The 21,673-nt window shown below is 37.1% G+C and overlaps 2 protein-coding genes across 5 annotated transcripts in view; one reads left to right on the top strand and one right to left on the bottom strand.

Moving 5' to 3' along the window:
• The window catches only part of FAM114A1 (family with sequence similarity 114 member A1), a 35,924-nt gene that overhangs the window by 9,241 nt on the left and 5,010 nt on the right, over window positions 1-21,673 (top strand). The window contains exons 4-12 of one of the 2 annotated variants that reach the window (XM_082050241.1): window positions 4,725-4,838; window positions 4,992-5,098; window positions 6,773-6,907; window positions 8,677-8,829; window positions 11,122-11,245; window positions 15,352-15,434; window positions 16,446-16,613; window positions 17,766-17,905; window positions 19,183-19,255. In XM_082050241.1, the coding sequence (XP_081906367.1) occupies window positions 4,725-4,838; window positions 4,992-5,098; window positions 6,773-6,907; window positions 8,677-8,829; window positions 11,122-11,245; window positions 15,352-15,434; window positions 16,446-16,613; window positions 17,766-17,905; window positions 19,183-19,255 (1,097 nt within the window). Of the gene's footprint in view, window positions 1-4,724; window positions 4,839-4,991; window positions 5,099-6,772; window positions 6,908-8,676; window positions 8,830-11,121; window positions 11,246-15,348; window positions 15,435-16,445; window positions 16,614-17,765; window positions 17,906-19,182; window positions 19,256-21,673 lie in introns of both variants that reach the window. The other variant, XM_082050240.1, reaches the window with a different exon arrangement.
• Window positions 5,160-21,673, bottom strand: part of TMEM156 (transmembrane protein 156) — a 51,510-nt gene continuing 34,996 nt past the window's right edge. The window contains exon 7 of one of the 3 annotated variants that reach the window (XM_082050244.1): window positions 5,160-5,247. In XM_082050244.1, coding sequence (XP_081906370.1) covers window positions 5,222-5,247 — 26 coding nt within the window. In that variant the 3' untranslated portion in view covers window positions 5,160-5,221. Of the gene's footprint in view, window positions 5,248-19,353; window positions 19,419-21,673 lie in introns of those variants that run through there. The other 2 variants (XM_082050246.1, XM_082050247.1) reach the window with 2 other exon arrangements.

Below are 21,673 nucleotides of genomic sequence, written 5' to 3'. Positions count from 1 at the left end.
ATTAAAAATAGAACCAGCTGTTTAATGTACATGGTCTCAGAAATTCATATTATAAGGCTGCTTCATGCATCTCTCTCCTGCATTGCTTGTGATTAATATTCTGCTATCTTGATTATTTTGTGTTTGTGTATATTCCTCATCTGGTAGAGTGGTACATGGAAATATCAGACACCTACAGTTCTCCCTGGTCTGCTGAAAACCTTTTCTTGTAGCTCAGTATGACAGAATTAAATGTCACTTTTGATGTCACTGTGCTCATGAGTTTGGATATTATTACGCATGGGTATATGTAATAATCACCATTGCATAGCTTAAATTGAAGTCTGCATGGAACAGAAACGCAAATGCTTCAGATAATGTGAAACTAAAGTATTGAAATTTTGTGAATATCTTTTCCATTCTGTATAGATACTATTCCCCTGATGTGAAATAAAGAATGATATAAAACAAACAAACAAACAAAAAAAACAACAAAGGCTGGGTGTTATGGCTGTTCTGTATGTGGTCATAAAAAGGACAGTTAATCTCTTCAGAATACTTTCTTTTTCAGTGTGTAAATTCAGCTGATTAAGGGAAAACTGTTTTGGGGCCTGAAATCACATGGTGGTCACTCAACTGTTTTGTAAATAACACTTGCAGCTGCTGTAGCAACAAACCCTTTTTTCACAGTTCTTCCTGTTTAAGAATACTAAATGCAAGTAACAGATGGGAGAAACTGTGGACATGCTTTTGGGGATGGCAGTCCTCTTCACTTTCTTTATATCTTTTAACATGGGTTTATGATTTAGAAGAGGTTGAGAACCACTGATTGCTTGTAACAGCCTTTATGCCTATTGCTATTATTAAAACCTTTTACCACTGCGATAAGGAGATTTGAAACTTGTCTTATCTACTAGGTTAATTGGAGTGATTCCTGATTTACTGACTGGATAGCATAGATATTATCAGAATCTAGCCTGTGCTTTTGTTTTAACTACAGGGAAGACAATTTTTGTAAGGCACTGAAGTGAAGCCCCAATAGGGTGGCCTCAAAGGGAGTGCAACAGGTTCCCACTTTTTTAGTGTAGAAAACAAGAGCACAGCTGTTTTTTCCGCATATCTGTACTTCATATATTGGAGTGATTCCCCCTGCCAGCTGTCTGCAGGTTCCTCAGTTTCTCAGTGAGTGTCAAATGCTAATTTAAGGCCTCAGTATTCATCCTTACCTTGAACCAGATGAAACTTCATTCATCTTACTAGACTAAATTTGATTGATTTTTCTTCGGAAATGCCCCTGTGTTGCAGCACAGGTTACAAAGACTTTGCAGTGGCCAGAGACAGAATCCCAACCTCTTCCTCCCCATCCAAAACCACTGAAGCAGGGAGTCCTGGATTGAGAAGGGAGCACGATTCCTACAGAGAATGGTTTAGATTTCAGACATGCTGAGCTGCCCTCCGAAGGTATCTGTTGGCCTCTTTTGGCTCTGAGGGAACCCAAGGCTGCCAAGCTGGGAGGTGGAAGATAAAAGAGCGTAAAGTCAAATGGGATGTATCAGACTAAGGTGGTTGCGAACACTGTAATCCAGCCGGGGGCAGATCAGGCAAACTCAGACGCAGGCCACGTTTTTAGGCACTCCTTGCAAAACTTTCCTTTACAAGAGGAAGATTCCACCTACCAAGATGAACAATGTTCTGCTGAAATTGCCAGCCAAGAGGAAGAAAAGAAATAAGATAGGCAAGAAAAACAAAAGCAACAACACAGGAAAAAATGCTTTTCTTCAAAAAGCACACAGTTAGCAACACCCATTGCATAGCTCTTCCATCCCTGCTGTTACAGAGGAGTAAATGGAGCTGTTGGAGGTGTTCTAAGTTTACAGTATCAGCTCAGTTGTGTTACCACACCCAATGTAACAAAACCATTGCATCTTTATCTCTAAAATGTAGGCTCATCTCCCACAACCTCTTTTATTTCTGTGCCTTTTGAAATAACAGGTAATTTTCATCTCCAAAGCAACGTGCCCTTCTGCCATGTTAGTGCCTGTATGTGTATCTAACAGTGCTGACTGACTTCAGCTGTGGTCATCTGGTCTCATCTGGGTTTGTTATTATAGTCAAATATACATGCCATACAACTTAGTTCAGCAAAACCACTCTTAACAGACATGAAATGTTTTCTTATCATTCTAGTGCGTGTAACCACAAGTATAAATTTGTCTGCAAAACCATGAGAACTGGATTACAGAATATGTTTAAAAAAAACCCCAACCAACGAACCAAACAAAACCTGTTTAGGTACAGAAAAAAACTGGGAAATTAATCTGAAGATTCATAACTTTCGCACATATTTAGAATAATTTTTTTGCTTAATGTTCATCGTTCATTTTCTATATCATTACAGAACAATGGTATTTTATTAGCAAGTCGAGTCCAAAGTAAGTTAGTAGAAAGAATAGAACTCTCTTGCTTATTTAAAAATTTGTGATCAGGAGAAATTGAAAGAAATGTTACCTGGAATATACATTACATTAGTTTAAAAGCAAAATTCATAGTTATTTAAGGGAGTCCCAGGAATTTGGAGCATAAATAAATGACTGCAGAATCTGTTCATGCTAACATTTTCCTTGAATGAGGAGACTGGGATTAGACACAGTAGTAGCCCACTCTCTAGTATCTGCATTGGAACAGATTTTGCAAAAGACAAGAAGTTATCCAGCAATGACTTAAATCACTGTGGTGCATGACCTAGTGTGTCCTGTACAGTTGGATGTACTGCTGCATTTTGTAAGACATGAGATTAAATGGACAAAGGTCATATTTTCTTTAGACAGCATTTACCTACTTAGTCTCTCTGTTTCAGTGTAAAACATCAGGATCCCATGCAGCTATAACATAGAAAATTACTTGTTTCTGCTCGTCTTTTCCTTAGGGGACGTCTGTTCTTCATGTTTACTTCCAGATACTGTAGTTTTCTTGTATGTGATCTTTTAGTAGTGCTGCTTCATGTATGTTTTCTAGAGTATATTTGTTATTGAATTCATAGGGCAGCTGATGTACAACCCATCTGGAAATCATAGAATCATAAACCTCAGCTATCCTTCTTCCTACTCCATTTCAAATAGTTTTGCTGCATCTTTCTTTAATCAGATGTTCAAAAGCATGTTTGTATGACTACACACACACGCAGGTATATGTATGTGTATATATATGTATCTGTTTATTCAGAACACTGCAGAGCACTGTCAAATGATAGGCTATTTTTCTGTAGTTACTATAACTCTGAGAAGATGCTTTGAAATTTTCCAATAGAAAGTGCACACATTGTGGGAAAATATGGACAACATTTAATGAATTGTTATGCTTGACTTCGTGCCTCAGATGTCTAGATATCTGCCTGACCATCTGTATTGACACCCTTTCTGAAATCATTTGTCTATTTACAGTTGGGTTTAAGGTAACAAAGCAAAGAAGTATGAAGTTGTCGTTAATATTGCTCATAAGTAGTTAGGCAGATAGTTAAAACACTGTATTATCCTACTACTAGAAGCGATTAGCTTTACGTGCAGTAGCAGTGTACTGTGCAAGAAAAAATCAAATAGGGTCACTGAAGCCATTTCATTTTGTGTTGGGAAGAAATATTGCTCGCCTGGTTGCTTGTTTACTTATTGCATCTGAGCTGATGTGCGGAAACTTCCAGCTGAGGAAGATGTGCTAGCTGGATCATTTGTAATTAGAGAAGCACATCATGAACACACTTGTGGTTATATGCAGAAGCAGAATAGGCAGATAATTTGGTGGCAACCTTTTTTAAAGGCAGTGTTTTTCAACAATGGCTGGTGCACATTAGGAAGCTACTGCCTCCTTTTGCTGACTACCAGGCAGTCCCACTCTGTCCTAAAGTCGGATATTGCCAGTCCATGTGATCTACTAATGTAAATAAACTCTGTGTAGAAAAGCAGCAAAGCAATCCTGCTCTGTCAAAATTATTCAGATAAAAACACTAATAACATATATTCTTTACATTAAGCTAGACCATTTTAATAGAACAGAGAGTTAGGGTTTCACAATGTATGCATCAGGTAAAGGTGGTAAAATCTCCGTAGGAGTTCAGCTGCCACTGGAGCAATGATTTGATCTGTGTCAGCTGACACCAACAGACTTTACAAAGTCCATTTAAATAGCAGCTTTGAGGAGAGACACTTCAGAATTTGACTTCAAATGAGCAGCTGAGGGGCTTAAATCCTGAAATAAATTTGAGGACCTGCGTCAGTATTCCTCAGATGCTTACCTAACATAGCACCTATGCAGCAGACCGAAGGGCAGATTCCTTGCCTCAGCCCTGCAGTCACCTACGTCCATTAATTGTGGGCTAATTGTTCTAGACTTCTGAAAACTAGATGAGGCCAGACCTCATGACATTAGGGGGACCATCAATTTCTGTTTAAACTGATTGTGGTACAATATTTAGTGTTTTGAAAAGCAAGGAACTAAACTTAGGTGTGCCACTGAAATGAGTTTTACCTTTCAGATCTAGTGTCATTTGTATTGTATCTCAGCTTTATAATTTCTAGTCAGTTAATATGCTGGATATAGTAAAACAAGTGAATTATTAACCTAGAAAAAAAATAAGCAACTGAGGTAAGTTTAATAGTTATTCTGATTGTCATAATTGGTGGAGTATAAGAATACTATGCACCGTTAGTAAAAAGTTTTCAAATCATATAATCTAAAATACTCTTCTGCTGCAGGTCATGGGATAACAGCAGTAAAGGAAAAAGCAGGAACTACTCTGGGAATTCATCACACAAGTTCAGCATCTTTGGAAACAGCAGAGCCTCCTACAGCTGAAGCACCAGTTATACGTAAGTTCAGGGTCATGGAAATTGGACAAAACTGACACTGCCAAATTAGTTCCATTTACGAAATTTAAGATTTTGATCACAAAATCCAGTTTACTGTAATTTGTGACTTGTAGCATTGGAAGTATGCTGTAGCTTGCTTTTTTCTTTTGTTAGAAGCAGAAGATTCTCTGGACCAAAGGTGTTCTGAGAATATTCCTTCTTCTCCATCATCTGGATCTCGTGGCATGTTGTCAGCTATCACTAATGCTGTACAGAACACAGTGAGTCATTTTAGCTGGCCTCTCTACTTTAGTTATTCTTCATAATTTTTAGGTGCAACTTCATTGTAGGTCACATCTGTTAAATTGTAGGTCTTTGTAAAAGTAGTTCTGTTGCTGGTCTGTTTAGAGTCTCTTCCATGGCAAAATAACTGTATCAAATTGAAAAGAAGAAAAAAAAAAAGTCAAATACAACTAAGTCAGTTACTACTTTGGCACCAGTTTCAGTGAAAAATATGATCTTCTGAATCATATAGAATTCTGGAAATTCTTGGGAAATCTATTTTTTATAGTTGTGGTACCATCATCTAATTTTTTATGCAGTTAAGTCATCCCAAAGAAAGTATGATGAGATTTGTTACCATTTTTGAAGGCAAATAAAATAAGAAAATATTCAATTTGCTTATTTTAAGGCTTTTACTAAACTCTGTATTGTTAGTCCCTGGCCCTTACCTTCACCTCTCTATCTAGTCTCTCATTTCATTTTAGCCTTCCCAAAAGGTGATCTGATTGCAGACTTAGTGAGTCAGGATTCTTTCCTATTACATTCTCCATGTATTTTCTGTCTTGCACTTCATCCTTTTCTGCTTTTGCAAAATCCGGTACCATACTGTTTCCAAATCAGTTTTTGTGTCGCCTTCTTCCCCAACATTTCTTACACACTATTACCATAGCAAATGTTTTCCTCTGAGCTTTTCAGTGTTGTATTTCCCTGGAAATTATGAGACCTTAAGTAGAAAGAAATAGAAGACTAACTCCCCATTGAGCAAGTTTTACAAAGTGGCAATTCTGTTTTAGCACATACCCAGTTCAGTCTGAGTGCCTCATCACTCTAAGATCAAAGATTTGGAGAGCAGAGCGAGATTCTTATAGATTATTCCCAAGACTGTTGCTACAGAATCTGGAGCATCATGGAGCTTGTGAGAGCTGGACAGAAGTAAGATTACCTGGGCATTGTATAAGAGTTGAAAATAAGAGAAATGTAGCCTTATGCAAACCTAGAGAGGCTGCTATACTGCAGTGATGAATGTCACCAAACAAAAATAATAACTTGAGGTTTCAGTAAGTTGCCTGTAATACTATTCGAGACTTTGGTAGGGTTTTCCATTATATATCAGGTTACATCAGCATTTGAGTGTCTGACAGATGCATAATCCAGACTGAAATGGAACTCTTTAGCTGGTGAAAATTCTTCAGGGCACATGAAAAATTGAGAGAGGGCTGATGCTAATTTGAAGACACAGGGAAGACAACTGTATTCAGATAGACAGTTCCAGAGTCATCACTAGTGTCAACATTTTAGAAATTAGTTAGGTAATGTTCATGATGGACTTTGGCTCCATATTATTCATATCTAAAATATGTTCCCACAGACTTTGGATGAAATTTAAGTGGTATTATTCATATTTTTTTATTGGCAACAGGTGTTGTATTTGCTCCAGTGTGAGTCTTTTAATTAACTAGCAATATTGGTATAGCTCATTTTTTTTCTTTTTGAAAATGCGTTCAGAACAAAGTAATACAATTTTATAAATGCATCAATCCTATTGTTATTTAAAGCATAGAAAATATAGGGACCTGAATGTTCAAAGATAGTATCAACAAAAGCAGTGTTCTTTACAGTTCATGTTAGCATAAAGTGGAAAGAAAATAACCACATTGTGTTATTTTATACAGGGGAAAAGTGTATTATCTGGAGGCTTAGATGCTTTGGAATTTATTGGGAAGACAACCATGAATGTCCTTGCAGAAAGTGATCCTGGATTTAAGAGAACCAAAACACTGATGGCAAGAACAGTTTCTCTGTCTCAGGTTGGATTTATTTAAATACAGCTCTGTCAATGCAGTTTCAGATTATTTTTCCAGAATTTCAGATGCCTCAGGGAGAGGCTTTATTTATTGCAGTAGACACTGGCTAGGCTTATGGAGATAAATATTATGCTTTATATTTGTTCCACTTTATTCTTCTTCACAGAACCACAAAACATAATGTAAAGTCATCTTTTCTGCATAATCACATGTGCAATGGCTGATTTTAGTAAGATAGTATATGTGGTGATAAATCATTACACTCTGGAGATAGAATCAAATTGTTGGTGTAATAACTGTAGATAGGTATCTTCCAGCATAAACATCACTGTACTCCTTTCCTTGGGAATGAGTAATACTGGAATATGATATATGTTTCATTAGGAATTAAAGCTGTGAAAAGTTGTATCTTAATATCCATCTAAACTAACGGTACCCTTATGCAGTCATGACTTGCATGTTTAAAAGTTCAGAGACACAATAAAAACCAAAGAGGAGTATAAGTGCTGTCAGTACAAAATTATTTTAGCTCTGCAGACACTTGTGGCAATCAATTGATGTTGCAAAAAGTTTTTCATTTTCTACATTTACTTCCTTGTAAAGAGGAGTAAGGTGTTTTTCTTTTAATAAGATGTTTCATCTCTAGTGTTTGTCATTGTGTGAACAGACTGATACTGTTGTGGTAGGCCAAAAGCAAGTAACTCATGGTAAGAACCACAGGGTTAAAATGAGCTTTTGAGCACACCTTATAAATAATGTGTGTGAATTCACACAAAAAATCTGAGGCAGAAAGTGACATAAATCAGTTCTCACGTGTTGTATAACACAGTGCTTCCTTTTGGGTGATTTGTACATAAAACTTTGTGAGTGATCTTTTGAAGTTGAAGACTGAAAGATCTACCATCGTAAATCTTTTGTGACAAATGAATAACTGAAGACAATATTGTAGCAATTTTGAATGATGGAATAGTGTAAGAGGCAAGAGTTCACCTGTATTCAGAGGCTTATATGTGACTTATGATGCAGTTCAGCTGCATTTACCAGCTTTACTCTTGCAAATTCATATGAGAGGCCATTCCTTCCTGGGAACAGAAAGGGAATAGAAGATCCTATTCCGTATGCTGTTCTGTCCTTCTTATCCACAAATAGAAGTGTGTAAGAAGATCACTCCAAAATGTCCCCAAGTATATGGAGTGTAGCTCTGCCCCACTTTTGGTAGAAGTCATACCTTATCAGGCCAATCTCTTTCATCAGTCCTGCTGTCACATAAACTGACTTTTGCATCTGCTAAAAATATTTTAAAGGAAATACTATATAGGTGCATTATTTATGCAAGTAGGTCCTGAAAATAATGTTCTTTCCATTTTGTGGTCTGTAGAATGGACTGCATGGCTCTTTAAGGCTGTGTATGAAATAGTCCTTTTTATTTTTCTTTCATTGTAACTGGTGGCTAAATTTATTAGACGGTATCCATAGCTGATGTTGCTTTTGAGAGCACAAACAAGATTATTTGTTTGTTCATGGTTTGTTTGTTTAATGATGGTTAGAAATTGTTTTGGGAAAATGACACTTAGAATACTACTTAAATATTTGATTAGAGGGGTTTATCAAAAAAGAAGTTAGATATTTCAGTGCTAAAATTTCAGCTCTGCAGGTGTGATATAGCCCCAAATTTTATTACTACTTCCTAGACAAGCAGAAGCAGAAAGTAATAAAATCTGTCATACCTACAGCACTACCAATAACAACAGAAATTATGTATATTTTTGCAGCTGTTGCGAGAAGCTAAAGAAAAAGAGAAACAGAGGCGGGCCCAGCAAGTTACCATTGAAAGAACAGCACATTATGGACTACTTTTTGATGAATTCCAAGGTTTGTCTCATCTTGAAGCTCTGGAAATCCTGTCAAATGAAAGTGAAGCTCAGGTACAGTATGCAGACAGCATAAATCAAAAAGGTTGGTAAAAATCAGTCTTTACATTAATTTCACTCTGCAGGTGCATGTGGAATGAACAGTAAGTTTTCTGTCAGCTTCAGAGAGAGCTGGATTGGTCCCATGAGCCAGTCCTTGGCTTCAGGAGATCAATCTCAATACAGCTAAAATTTATCTCCAAGATTAACTCAATCCAAACAACTTCATAGCTGAAAGTTATTTTTGTTAGGACCATAAGTAGTTTGTATTTTTCAGCTTGTGACACTATACAGATGTCTTTTCAGGTTGAAGGCTTTTGTTTTTGTATCAGTCACTGATACCTGCATTCAGGAATTCCAGACCTACAGCACCTGGAGGCCAGTGAATTAAAATGCATTCCAGATTACTTATTCAATTCCTAAACTGCCTTTATTGGCTTAGTTTTTGCAGTTACTTAAAACTACCCCAAGATATTATTACTGGAAGTATACAAATGTCTCTCTGAAGACGATGCTAATGTTACTAGGGCCTATATGATAAATATATTTTTTAATTTCTGCTGTCAATTTATTGACTCTGCTAGTAGATCAGTAGATCTCTAACAGTGGATTAATAGAGTTTTATAAATTCACAGCAGTGGTATTTTATACTGAAACAGTTTTCTAAAAAAATTTTAAAATACAAGTTTTCTTTGTTTTTGTAATTAGCATGCCTTGCCCTCTGGGTTATTTTATAATAAAAATAACCAACTTATTTTTTAAAATGTATTATTTGCTCTCACAAATGAAGGAAGCATATATTAGTAACAGCTAGGTACATACTGGCCATGTTGTTTTTATTTTTTGCAATTGTATCTAAATGAAGAATTATAAATTCAAACCCCACAGGTAAGGTTCAAGGGCCTGCTTTTGGAAAACAAACAAACCAACCCCCACAAAAAAAGGAAAGAGATAAACAAAAAACAAGTTTGGGTTAACTGCATGTGTCACTATTTTTCTTTTAGAGTGAAATACCACAGGGTAAGTAAGATGTGTGCAGGTCATTACCGTGAGGTTTTTGATGTGCTTCATGTTATGTCCATGAAAACCCCTTGTTCATAGTCCTACTCACTCCAACAGGATTGAATGCAGCTGTGTGGGTCAACAAGTCCAATTCTCTGATAAATATTCCAATTACCATACACACACACACAAAATACTTAAAGTCCTGTAAACCTGAGACCTTTCCTAACAGCCCAAAAGCCAAAAGAGGAGCACGAGAGAGACTGAAAGCATTGCTAATGTCCTATGTGCTTCTAATAGCAGTGATTTTATAATATTTTTAAGATTTTATTTTAAAAGTTTCCATTACAAAAAGCTCCAGCTTAATCCTATGAAGTGGACAATGCTATCGAGTGGGACTGCAAAGCCCTAGGTAGCCCTTCACAACCTGAGTTGGGTCTCACAACTTTATCTTTCATTTAACCTTGAGCTTATGAGCTGGACACATCAAGGAGGAACCCAAGAAAATAACAATCTTTCTCCAGTCTCTCACTCGGTCAGTCTGCACAGCTGTCAAGCAAGCTTGAAAAAACAAAACAAAACAAAACTTGAAACAAACCTAAAAGTAAAATGGCTTTTCTCTTGGCTTCCATAGGCAGAGTGTGGTCACAGGATTAACACCATAAACTGCAGTGCAAACAGTGATTTAAAGAATCTGTTTCCATCCCTCTCAGGCTTGCCACCCTATTAGATACACAGGGACTTTTAGGGATATGATTTAGTGCCAGAGTTAGGTTATGGTTGGACTTTATGATCCTCAGGGTCTCTTCGAACCGAAATCATTCTATGACTTGCAGATCCCTGAGACATGCATAGACCTGTCAGTACGTTCTTTGGAACAGGTAGACTGTCAATAATTTTGGTTGCATTTTGAAGGAAGGGAAACCAGGTGCTTTTCCGAGCTCTTCCTATGAGTGCTTAGACTAACCATGAATTCTGCCTGTGCTCTTTTTGCCTGCTGTCTTCATCCAAGCAATCCCAAAATGCTTTTTACAGTTTGTAGTTAAACCAGAGAGGTATAATTCGAAGCTAATGTTCTGGGAGAAGGTAGCCACCTGATGATCTTGCAAGGCTGGAGTAATTTTTGTGATACTCAACCAATTTTGTTGATGAAAACTAGAAATGTGTCGACATTGGAAGGTTAGAAACAAGATTGAGCATAATGGAAGTTTCCATTTCTTATCTTATTTTGGTGTCATGCTCTAAATTAGCATTTAAGAAATGCTCTGTTTTGTTGAGGAATGCTTACTGTCCATTCTTTTACAGATTCAGTCATATTTAGCAACACTTGATGGAGAGCAGTTGGAGACTGTGAAAAATGATTTGATTGCTATAAAAGAGGTTTTTGTTCCAAAGGAATCAGATGATGAAGCAGTGCAGCCACAGAAAGGTAATTAGAAAAACAGAGCCTTAGCCATATTAATAATTGTTACTTCTGTATATAGTACTTTTTAAAATTGCAATCCAAATAATAATTTCTGACATCCTAATAATTTGCATAAGGTAGTTACTAAAATTAATATTCTAAAAGTTCTGGAAGCTGATCAATGCTTATTTTTGATTTTTTTTTTTTTTTTGTAATTGAGGTGTGAGATACAGGAAACATAACATAAGGAAGTATTATATTACATTGTTGCATGATCAATGAAAGCAAAACAAAAATAAGGGAAAATAATAACCTTTTGGATAACAGAGGTTTTCTTACAGAATCTGTTTATGAAATGGTGTAATCTGAAAGTTTTGCAGTGTTTAGAAATACTTTTCTGTTTAGCAGCTTCGTCCTCACTTTGCACCCTCCCTTGCTAGACAGGGAAAAGATGAGAGACTTAAGGAGACTTAAGAACTTTGAATTTCTTGAAGGAAAGTCCCTTTGAAACATAGTGGCAAAGCTGCTTCCCAGGTGTTGCTTGGCAAGAGGTGGCATGTGGAGCGTGAGGAAGAAGCTGAAGCAGCAGAAGCGTACTGCAACCGTGACATGGTGCACAGCATTGAACAGAACGGGACCAGCGTGACAGCCCATAGATCAGCTCACAGAAGTTACAATAAAGCGAGTGGATGCTTTGGTTAGGGGCAAAACATGTCAGGAATTTTGGCATTTCCTGTAATAGACTGAGAGCAGAAGAATGAGAAGTTAGCATAAAGCCACCGTAGTTTGTGTCTCCAGGCCTGTGAGATCCATACCAAATATCTTCTAGCTAATAGAAACAGTCCCCTTGACCTGACCAAAGACTGGCTTGTGCCATCAAACACCATATTGTTGTGTTTCGGAAACATAAAAAGATATTTCTTCCACATCCTTTTGCTCTTCTCAGGGGTGCTTTGCCCATAAAACCTACATTTTACAAGATGGTGAGGTATGATTTCTTTATCCTTCAGAAAAGTTAGAAGCCTGTTAACATCCACATGTTCTAACTGGAAAGTATTTTCTGCTCAGACTGCTCTTTCTAGCAATGATGTCTCTCACAGAGAGCTTATTGTTTCTTCTCGGCGGGGGTAGGGGGACAGCGATTGTTTAGTGTTAAGTCTTACTATGGTAGAGTTTTGTGCTGTTTTTTTTTTCCCTTGTTACTCTTTAAACCCCACATTCTTCTGTAGGGTTGTGAGAAGTCAAGAAGATGTGTTATCTGCTTAAGAGCAAAGATTCATGAGGTGTCTGTTGCTCCTTAATGGCTGTGGGAAATAGTTCCTCGCTTTGAAACCAGCCCCCAGAAAAAGCTCTGTGTCTTGCACAAAGTGACATTTTCTCTGGTGGTCAGAAGTTCTGTTTTTTCAGTGAAGCACATCTTTTAGGGTCTAGGTTTGAGTTGTTTTTTTGTTTGTTTTTTAAACTGGACTTGTTTACTGGAAATTACTTGTTGGGACCTTAAGCATATTTCTATGGTGCAACTGATGTTTATGCTAAGAAAATGGTCTGTGTTTAATATTACCAAAAATAAACAACATTTGGCATCCAGCATAGATAAAAGACAGTAAAGTTTAAGAATGGGTTGGCTGATCAGGATTAAATGAAAGTCTTGCTGTGAAGACAACGCTTCATTCTAGTTAGTTTTCTTAGCTCAAGCTAGTTAATACAATTAAGATCCTCTTAAGCACATTAATAGGTTTTACACTTATAAAATCAAGTCAATAAGCCATATGTTTTTTTATTAGCATATTTTGCATACAGAATTACTTATTTTTACTTAAGCTACCTAATCTAGCAAGAAATAGCAGTCTATGTTAAATTCTATGGAGGAATTTTGAGTTTTAATCCCTCTTGCTAAACAGTTCGAAACAACAACTTGCCTTCTGTAGGGTTCTGATTTGTGCTTCCTAGCTCAATAAAACTTGTGGGGTTTTTTTTCCTTTATTTGAGGAAGCCACCCTCTACGAACTCAGAGATTAACTAATGGTGTTTGAAAGTGTTAAATCTTATCTAGCCACTAAGCAGTATTTGAAAATAATTACCACTTATTGCTAATTTGTTACCGCTTTCTCATCATCAAAGTCATGTTATTTATATGGTGTCATTTGTCAGTGCTATATATATTTAGCAAAAGACTCGCTGAAGGAAAACCAGTACTTTGCATTCAAGTATTTGAAAAGAGTGGCCATTTGTTTTCTGTAAACTCTCAGGATCCCTTCTTATCCTGGACTCTCAGGATCTCATTTAGACATGTTAGTGCTTCTTTTAGTTTCTACCATAAACACTTTCAGGCCTACACAAGGAGAAATTACTGCAGTGATCTTTGGAGGAAAGGCATTTTGGGAAAGGATTGGGGGTAGGCTTTCTGCTTGGCAACTTTTAAACTGAATTGTAGTGGGGTTTGTGTCTTTGCTCAACAGTCAGGTGCAAAATCAGTCTGAAAAGAAAGAAAATATATTTTCTGACACAAGTAGGAGAAAGGCAAATGCATACCCTTCTCTCTAATGCTTCCTCTCACTTTGATTGTGCAACCCTTTCATGTACTTTTCCCTGCAGCTTCTTTTCCTTTCAGTTTTTTATGAAAGCTTTTGAAAGCCATTAGTACCTAAACTTTCAGTGAGACAGTAACCAAAGTGAGCATTGAATTGATTATGCCAGTTATCAACAATTTTGGTAACTTTGCATTGATGAAGTGAACTACTTATCAGTTTTCAGCATGCTGCAGTTTATAAAACAAGTTGGCTTTGTTTTAAGGACAAGTGAATTCAGTGTAAGAGGTACTGGACTGCAAAACCTGAAAATGCTATTGCCAAAATTTACTGATAAGATCAGCAATGAGATTAAATCTGTTCATCTCTTTGGCTTACCGAATACATTCCTCTTGACCTGCTCGCCTGCTGTTAAGAGGAAAGCTCAGTCTCTTGGTCACTGCAGGTGAAGAGTTCTTCATGCTAAATACGAATTTATTTCATAGCACCAAAACCAGGCACTCTCTTTACAAGCAAAGGTGAGATGTCCTTTGCGCCAAGAGAGTATAATCTGAGTGTCAGATTCCACCACCTTTCCACATGTTGCAAGGTATGGTGGACTGTAAACAGTTCCACCAAAATCCGCAGACTCACTGGAGAGTAATGGCCCTCTGCTTTTAAGCCTAGTACTGAAGATTTGCGTAAAAGTGGAAAAAATGGCCATATCTAAAAAATGAACCAAAAAACGGGAAGGCAGAAAGACATGAAATTCATTTTTGAAGTAGCTGGACTTCTATCAGGCTTAGAATGGGGACTTGGACCTTTTAGTGTCATCAGGCTAAAAAAAATGGATTTTGTGTATTCCATTAGAAAATGCTAATGAAGATTCCAAACTCAGTCAGTGCAGATGAACAGAATCAAGCAAAACACCAACTTTTAGGAACTTAGAGCATGTTCAAATATAAGAACTGCAAGTATTCAAAAGAATATATATAATAAAGGTGAAGTTCAAATACAAGTGATATTTACCTTTGTTCATAAATGTTGTGAAATAAAAGTGCAGATTCTTTAAGGTTCATTACTCCAGAGCAGAACAGAATACATTCTTCATTTAAGCAAAGCTCAATCTTAAAGTAGGAAGAAAACACACCTCTCAGCTGTGGTTTGCAGACAGAGCGATAGAGAACATGTTTTTCAGTGAGTTTCCTCTGAAGCTAATTTGTATCTGGCCCTGCTGCAATTTTTATTCCTTGGTTTGAGAGGATAGGTTAGTATCTCTTCTTCGTTTATTTTGTGGGTCATGTATTTTTGTCAGATAACTAGGGATCATGCAGCTTCTTCTCCTCTTCCTTATTTCCGCAAAACTTAGTGGAATTTAAAATGGGGTGGAAAGAGTAGTCAAAGTGTCAAGCTAGCGTACGAGGCTGTATGGGTCTCTCTGGTGCTTGTTCTCTTTATTTGAGCATATACATGCACACACCCCTTTCTTGTGTCACTGTTGCTGTTTTTCAGGTGTGAGGGTGCCGGGGAAAACTGTTTGGATGTACTTGGATGTATTCAATCATGTAAAATATTCTAGTAATAGCACCCTAACAAAAATTGCCTTGTTTTTTCTTGCAGCAGATATGGGTGAGGAGTTTGTCAGCATGCTCACTGAACTGCTCTTTGAACTGCACGTTGCTGCTACTCCTGACAAACTCAACAAGGTCAGCACCTGTGAGTGAGCTGCCCCCGTTTCCTGGGCAAAGAGGGAGAGTTTTGTTCTGCAATCTGGCACAGCGCAGTACCCAGCTCGGTTCAGAAAGCGCAGTACAGGAGGGTGGGACTGCACGGGTGAATACAGAAAAGCTTTCATAGAAGAAGTGAGATTAGTGAGGTGATGCAGTGGCAATGATAAGCTAGCACAACGGGCCGTGTTAGAAAGCCTTGAACCAGAGATGTTGTAGAACAGAGCTCATGAGCACAGCAGGATTGGTCTTTCACTCTGGGAGCAAAGGTCAGGTTCGGAATTATTTTACTTGCTCATCATGTTTATTCCTCTGAGACACTTCTTCAGACCTTCTTAGCTAGAAGCAAGGCCTTGGGTTTATCTCATCTCACGTCCATCATCTAAGATGGCTAGAAGTTGGTCACATCGCTGGTCACATTGTACTATCAGTGATTGACCTACTGCTCTTAGGCTCAGATGAATATTTCTCTCTCTAGATACATAGACAATGGATAACTAGCACAGGCTTAGGGCTTAACATATTCTTATTTGACTTCATGTTAAAAAAGAGACATTGTAAATTTCCTACTAACCACAACAGTAGTCTGAAGTTGTATAAAACTCCAAGGCTTTTCCAGTTTGATCTGCTTTCATGCCTAGGAAGGCAGCTGATGGTATAGTGATTTTCTAGTTATTTTTCCTTTGAAAATTTAGTACCACTTTCTTAGATACCTCATAGAGCAGAAATATTAGTAACTTTGGTATTAATGCCCACTCTATGTGTTGGCTAGGAATATCAGTCCTGTAGAGGAATTATCCTTGGTTGATCCATCTTTAAGTAGCCAGAAATGCTTCTCCCTACAGTTTCGTAAATGTACACTTAATGCCACACAGAGGCCTGATATGTTTAAAATTTTGAATGTAAAAATTAATTGTTATTTAATGTTCATGAACATCATTTGATATTCCCTATTTGAACTGAACTTTGGGGTTGTTCTTTGTTTGGCAGGCTAGGAAAAAAGCTCATGACTGGCTTGAAGAAGCAAGTTCTTCCACCTCTGTAGACATAGAAGGGAAGCTAAAAGAAAAATCTGGAGAACCTGGTGAAGAAAACACTGAACAACAAGATAAAATTGACAGTGATAAACCAGAAGTAAATAGAAACAAAACTGTGGAGGTAAAATAGCTTTTGGAGGATAAATTTCATTAGGCAATTTGTTACACTTCGTTAGATAAGATTACTTATTTATCTTTGTGTGTTGGTTTTATATGTTGTCCTTATTTTATAAACTCACGGAAGTATTAAGAAATATCAGAGTAGCAGGTCCTCTGCGTATCGTGTTGTTTTAATTTTTTTATCTGTGGTTCTGTGTGTGTGCATGTGTGTACACAACATACAGTGAGCTGAGGGATTCTGTGGTGTCATGTCGATAGCACATGGAAAGTCGTATGTCAGCATTCCTGGGCATCTTTCTCCCAGTGATAATACATGGAAAAAGTTCTCTAACTTAATTTAAGCTCTTAAACAGTTTAAATCACAAACAGACAAATCAGAAATATTATTTAGGCAACTCACAAGTGTTCATTCTCTTTATGAAAGATAGCACTTAAGGCCTGTTGTCCATTTAGACAACGCCTCTTGTTGATAAGGTTTATTATGATTTAATATTTTGTGCCAAGTTATAGCAATATTAAATGTGCTTGGTATCTTTGTCAAGATTTTTTTGAATGAATTCTAGTTAAGAAATTATCTGTCATGTTTTCTTAACAAAAAAGGTACAAAGAAGGAAACAGACTCATGCTGCATAATACAGATTTTTATGTGATTGCAGATTTCAAGCTGGTGTCAGCTGGTAAAAGCTGTAGTACCACAGTGCTAGGTAGATTTTTTAATCATTGCTGACAAAAGCCACATTTTAATTGGGAGTATTATTGATTTCTACTCTGGAGGTCCATCTGAGGGATGACTCGTTACTTTTGGCTCTATATGAAAGTAATTATGACTTATTCTAGAGCTAAGGGATCTTTGTATTTGTTAGAACTAGATTTAAAAGTGCTATGTTAAAAATCTGAAAGACTGACCTAGTTCCCATCTAAATAAATGCCAGACTTGTTCTTACTAATTTTTCAGAATGAGTATAAGGTGTGTATTTTGTCATCTGTGGATATTTCATTTTTCTGGTGTTGTTTGTGACTATGTATGGGCTGGTATTTCCAGTTGGAGTGGGGAGGGCTCCTGTGTTTCAAATTCTTTTATATATATATATCTATATGCATATTGATCAGTGTTGTTATTATTGATAATAGCATTCCCTGCTTTTAATTTAAGGAAATCTACAAGCTGTCCATTGAAAGTCTGGCTGAGGTGACTGCTCGATGTATCGAGCAGCTCCATAAAGTAGCAGAATTAATTCTGCATGGGCAAGAAGTAGAGAAAACAGCTCAAGATCAAGCAAAAGTACTGACAAAGTGAGTATTATGTATGGCATATATGGACGTTTGACATTTTCTTAAAACTTGTGAAGTTCTGTTAAGTTTTTGACACTTGGAGGCACAGTAAGTTCATGGATCAACAAACAGCATTGGCTTTAGGGGTCCTGGTGCTACATTTTCTCATGTAGGCAAGTTATGTAGGCTACCTGTCATTTTCTGACATGGCTGACATGTATGTTTACAAAAACATGACCTATTCAGGGGCTAAAAGTTGTTTCTGCTCCAGCAAGTGAATGTACATGCTATAATAATTTGGGTTGCATTTCGTGTTCCCTCTGCAAAATATACTGTGCCAACACATACAGAATTTGCCTTTAGAGTGCATAATGCAGTCTTATTGTCTGCCAATAGATTCATTATCTAGTGTTTGTCTGCCAAAAATATGCAAAAATCAATCTGTAATTCTAAACAATAGAACCATATTTATCAGCAACTTTGTAGTAAACCACAACAAAACAAACATAAATCCAATAAGCTGGTGGTACTCAAAATTCATATCTCAAGCTCTCCATAGTAATCAATTCTACTGTTTTCAGTGGATTTTGATGTTAAGACATTGTAAGCACTTGAGTCCTAAGTAAGAAAAGTATTTAATCAACTGTTTATCTTTAAGAATGCTAGTAGCACAAGCAAAGTCTGTGGGAACACTTCAGTCTAAAATGAAGTACTTGATCAAGTATTTTTCAGAATTAGAGCTAAGGTGTGGTGCACCTTGCAGGATGAGGTTCTGTATGATGCACTTGTGAAAGTTTAGCAAAACAGTGAAACATCCAGGAATAGAATCAGATCTCCTTGTTCTCTGGTATTTTAACCACAAGGGTACTTCCTTCTTTTAGTACAGGGTAGATGTTTTATTGCTTAGATAGGAAACTTCTCACTGTTCTTATTAAAGTTTGATTTATTTCCAACAGTATTTCTAGGAGTTGTGTTGTTGTAATCATCAGAAAAGCAATAGTTAAACTAGAAGTTTAGAATTTTAAAAATTGAAATATTGCCCTATCAAGTAAGACTAGTGTTTGAAGCAACTTGACATAATTTTGCTGCTGTAGTCATCATTTTCCAGTGGATGAATATAAAAAATATATTATGAGCAAAATCTACCTTAAAATATTTTAATAATTGCTAGAAGTAAAATTGCCTTAAGAATAATTTTGGCTTCTAAGATGGAGTTTGTGGCTGAAACAGTCATAGGATTTTTATCCATTGACAGGACAAGGATGAATTTTTATCTTTGTCTCTTTTTTTCAAACCAGTTTAACAAGCGCCATGTGCAATGAAGTTTCGTCTTTATCAAAGAAGTTTTCGGATTCTTTAACAGCAGCTGGGGTAAGATAACAGCATTTTCTGTAGCATTTGGGCTTTTTTTAACATAGTTCACTTCTTAAAACAGAAATTGTTACCTGAGTCCTGTGGCTTTGCATGAGATACCAGCAAAGAGGGTGCTTTTTTCATCAGATCAAGAACAGAGGGCATTTTTACAGCAGATTTCCTGTTGTAGAGAAAGTTTATGAGCCTTGATAGACTGCAGCATGTCCCCTGCCTTCTAAAATCTCTCTTTCTAGACACCATTTCCCATTTTTCATGATCACCACTCAGTACTTCTTATTTGCCCCTACTGAAAGGGCCCCACATTTGAAGTCTCACCACTTGGTGACATTTTCCTCTCCTACTCAGCCTTTTGAATGCATTTGTGTAAAAGTCATTAACAGGTAACACTTCCAGTACCTTACTAATGGTTTCAAGAGCTGTCTTTGTAGCCTTTGCTAAGTCCCCTGGCCTAGGATCACTGTGTTTGCAAAAGGTTTAAGAATTAGAAAATCTGTTTGGTCATCCATCTTAAAAAAAAAATCACTCATATCTCAAGATACTCCATTTAGAAACATCCATTTATCTGTGAACATCTTTGCTAGAAATAGTATCCTGCCTTTCAAGATGTTTCAAAAATGACTGACATCTGAGCATTCTAGCAGGATCCAGAGGCAAAATCTGTGCTGTTGCTGAAATGGTTCTGTAAATGTCAGAGAAGATCCAACTCTGGCTCCCCTGATTACTCCAGGAGAGGATGAATGTACATCAAAGGAAATTTCCTCAGTTCTCCCATGAGCTCTTCCAGCCTGTCTCTGAACAAGTTTTCTTCAGAGTTATTTGTAGAGAACATAATTTATTGGGTTGCTTTTATTCTGAATAATTTACATTCCTTCCCATTACTCTGGGAGAAACTGCTTGTTTTGCATTTTGGAATTGTATTTTATCATATCTTTGTGTGACACTTGAAAAAAATACATGCACAGACACATAAAAATAAATTACACATTAAATATTAATTTGGGCCAGCTCAGAAAATTGGAAACTAAAACTTTCATAAGCCTTGCACTAGGTTTTGTTCTTAGTAACTCTGTACTCTGTTTTTAGGACCAGATTGTTTTTATGGACTTTTGTGTGGCTATATAAGAAATTAAGCACAAAGACACTAGAGGAGAGTTTTAGTAGGGCAGTCTGGTGATCTTTAAGTGCTGCCCCATCCCCGTAAGCTTTTGGAGGAGGATGTGGGCCTTCTGCTCCCCATGACCAGTAGGAAGGCCAGGAGCACCCAGCACACAGGGCTGTAGAAAATCTATGTCTTCCTGCATGTCCCAGTGGTTCAACTTCTTCCTTAACCTGCCAGCAGCGCCTGCTTTCACTAACACATTCCAGTGACCTGCAAAGTCTGTAATCTTGGGGGAAACTGAGAAATGGCTTAAATGGCTTCAAACATAGTGCCGTCCCTATACTTATATCTGTGTAATTCAGACATTAGTTGTAGTGCTGGCTGTGCACCTAGTCTGTAATACTGGTGATGTTTCTAAGAGTGAGCAGTAATGCAGAAGTAAGAAATAACAGCTTTGCTTGCCACACAAGATTTATTTCAAACTTTAATTTATTGATTCATACAATCAATAGTATTTCATTGATATGGCTCTCTATCTGTTTCAGGAGTTTATTGACAATCAGCTAAACAGTACACTCTCTAATGGATTTTCTAGTAACTGACATTAAAATTGCCCTTCTTTTCTCTAATCATCTTCCCTTTTTTTCTGCCATCTTTCTCCAGACTAAAGTTAAGGAGTTTCATGTTTCTTTAAGTGTGCAATATGAAAGCTACAAGATTGTAAGTGGACATCCCTCAGTTAAAGTAATCGAGATTGTGTTTCCTTCATTCTAATAAAGTCCACTGTTTGGTATTGGAAGAGCACAACTCTTGATGGAGGTTACTATCCTTCTGAAAAACCACAATGCAAAGAGCAGTTAGAAATAAAAAGGGAAAGAACTGTTGCCATTTTAAAAAGCAGAAGAGCTGATGATTCTTAGTTTTCTAGGGATTTCATTTCTGTAGCCTCTAGTAATGTCACTATTCATTGTACCCATTTTTACTCCTATCTGGTGGCTGAGAAAAATGCTACGTGTATGGAGCTATATTTAATGGGGAGCCCGCGTTGCCCAGCTCAATGTGTACTGCCTCCAGTTTGGGGATCTGTGCTTCACATGCTTTTCCTTCTGTAGGGGAACTAATCTAGGCCTTTCATTTCCACCTAACTGCAGATTTTCATGAAACTTCTAAGAACTTCATTATTTTCTGCCCTGTATTTCTCCTTCTTGTTTCCTTGAATCAGCAAGGGGTTAACAAATTTTAGGGGAGATGAAAAGGGCACTGACAGACAAATGAACAGACAGTGTCATCACATGAATCTCATATCCATGGGAAAA

This window comes from Streptopelia decaocto (assembly GCF_964273445.1).
Source record: "Streptopelia decaocto genome assembly, chromosome: 4".
In the NCBI taxonomy this organism is placed as follows: Eukaryota; Metazoa; Chordata; class Aves; order Columbiformes; family Columbidae; genus Streptopelia; species Streptopelia decaocto.
The sequence above is the reverse complement of the archived record's forward strand: the minus strand, read 5'-3'. Positions and strand labels throughout refer to the sequence as shown.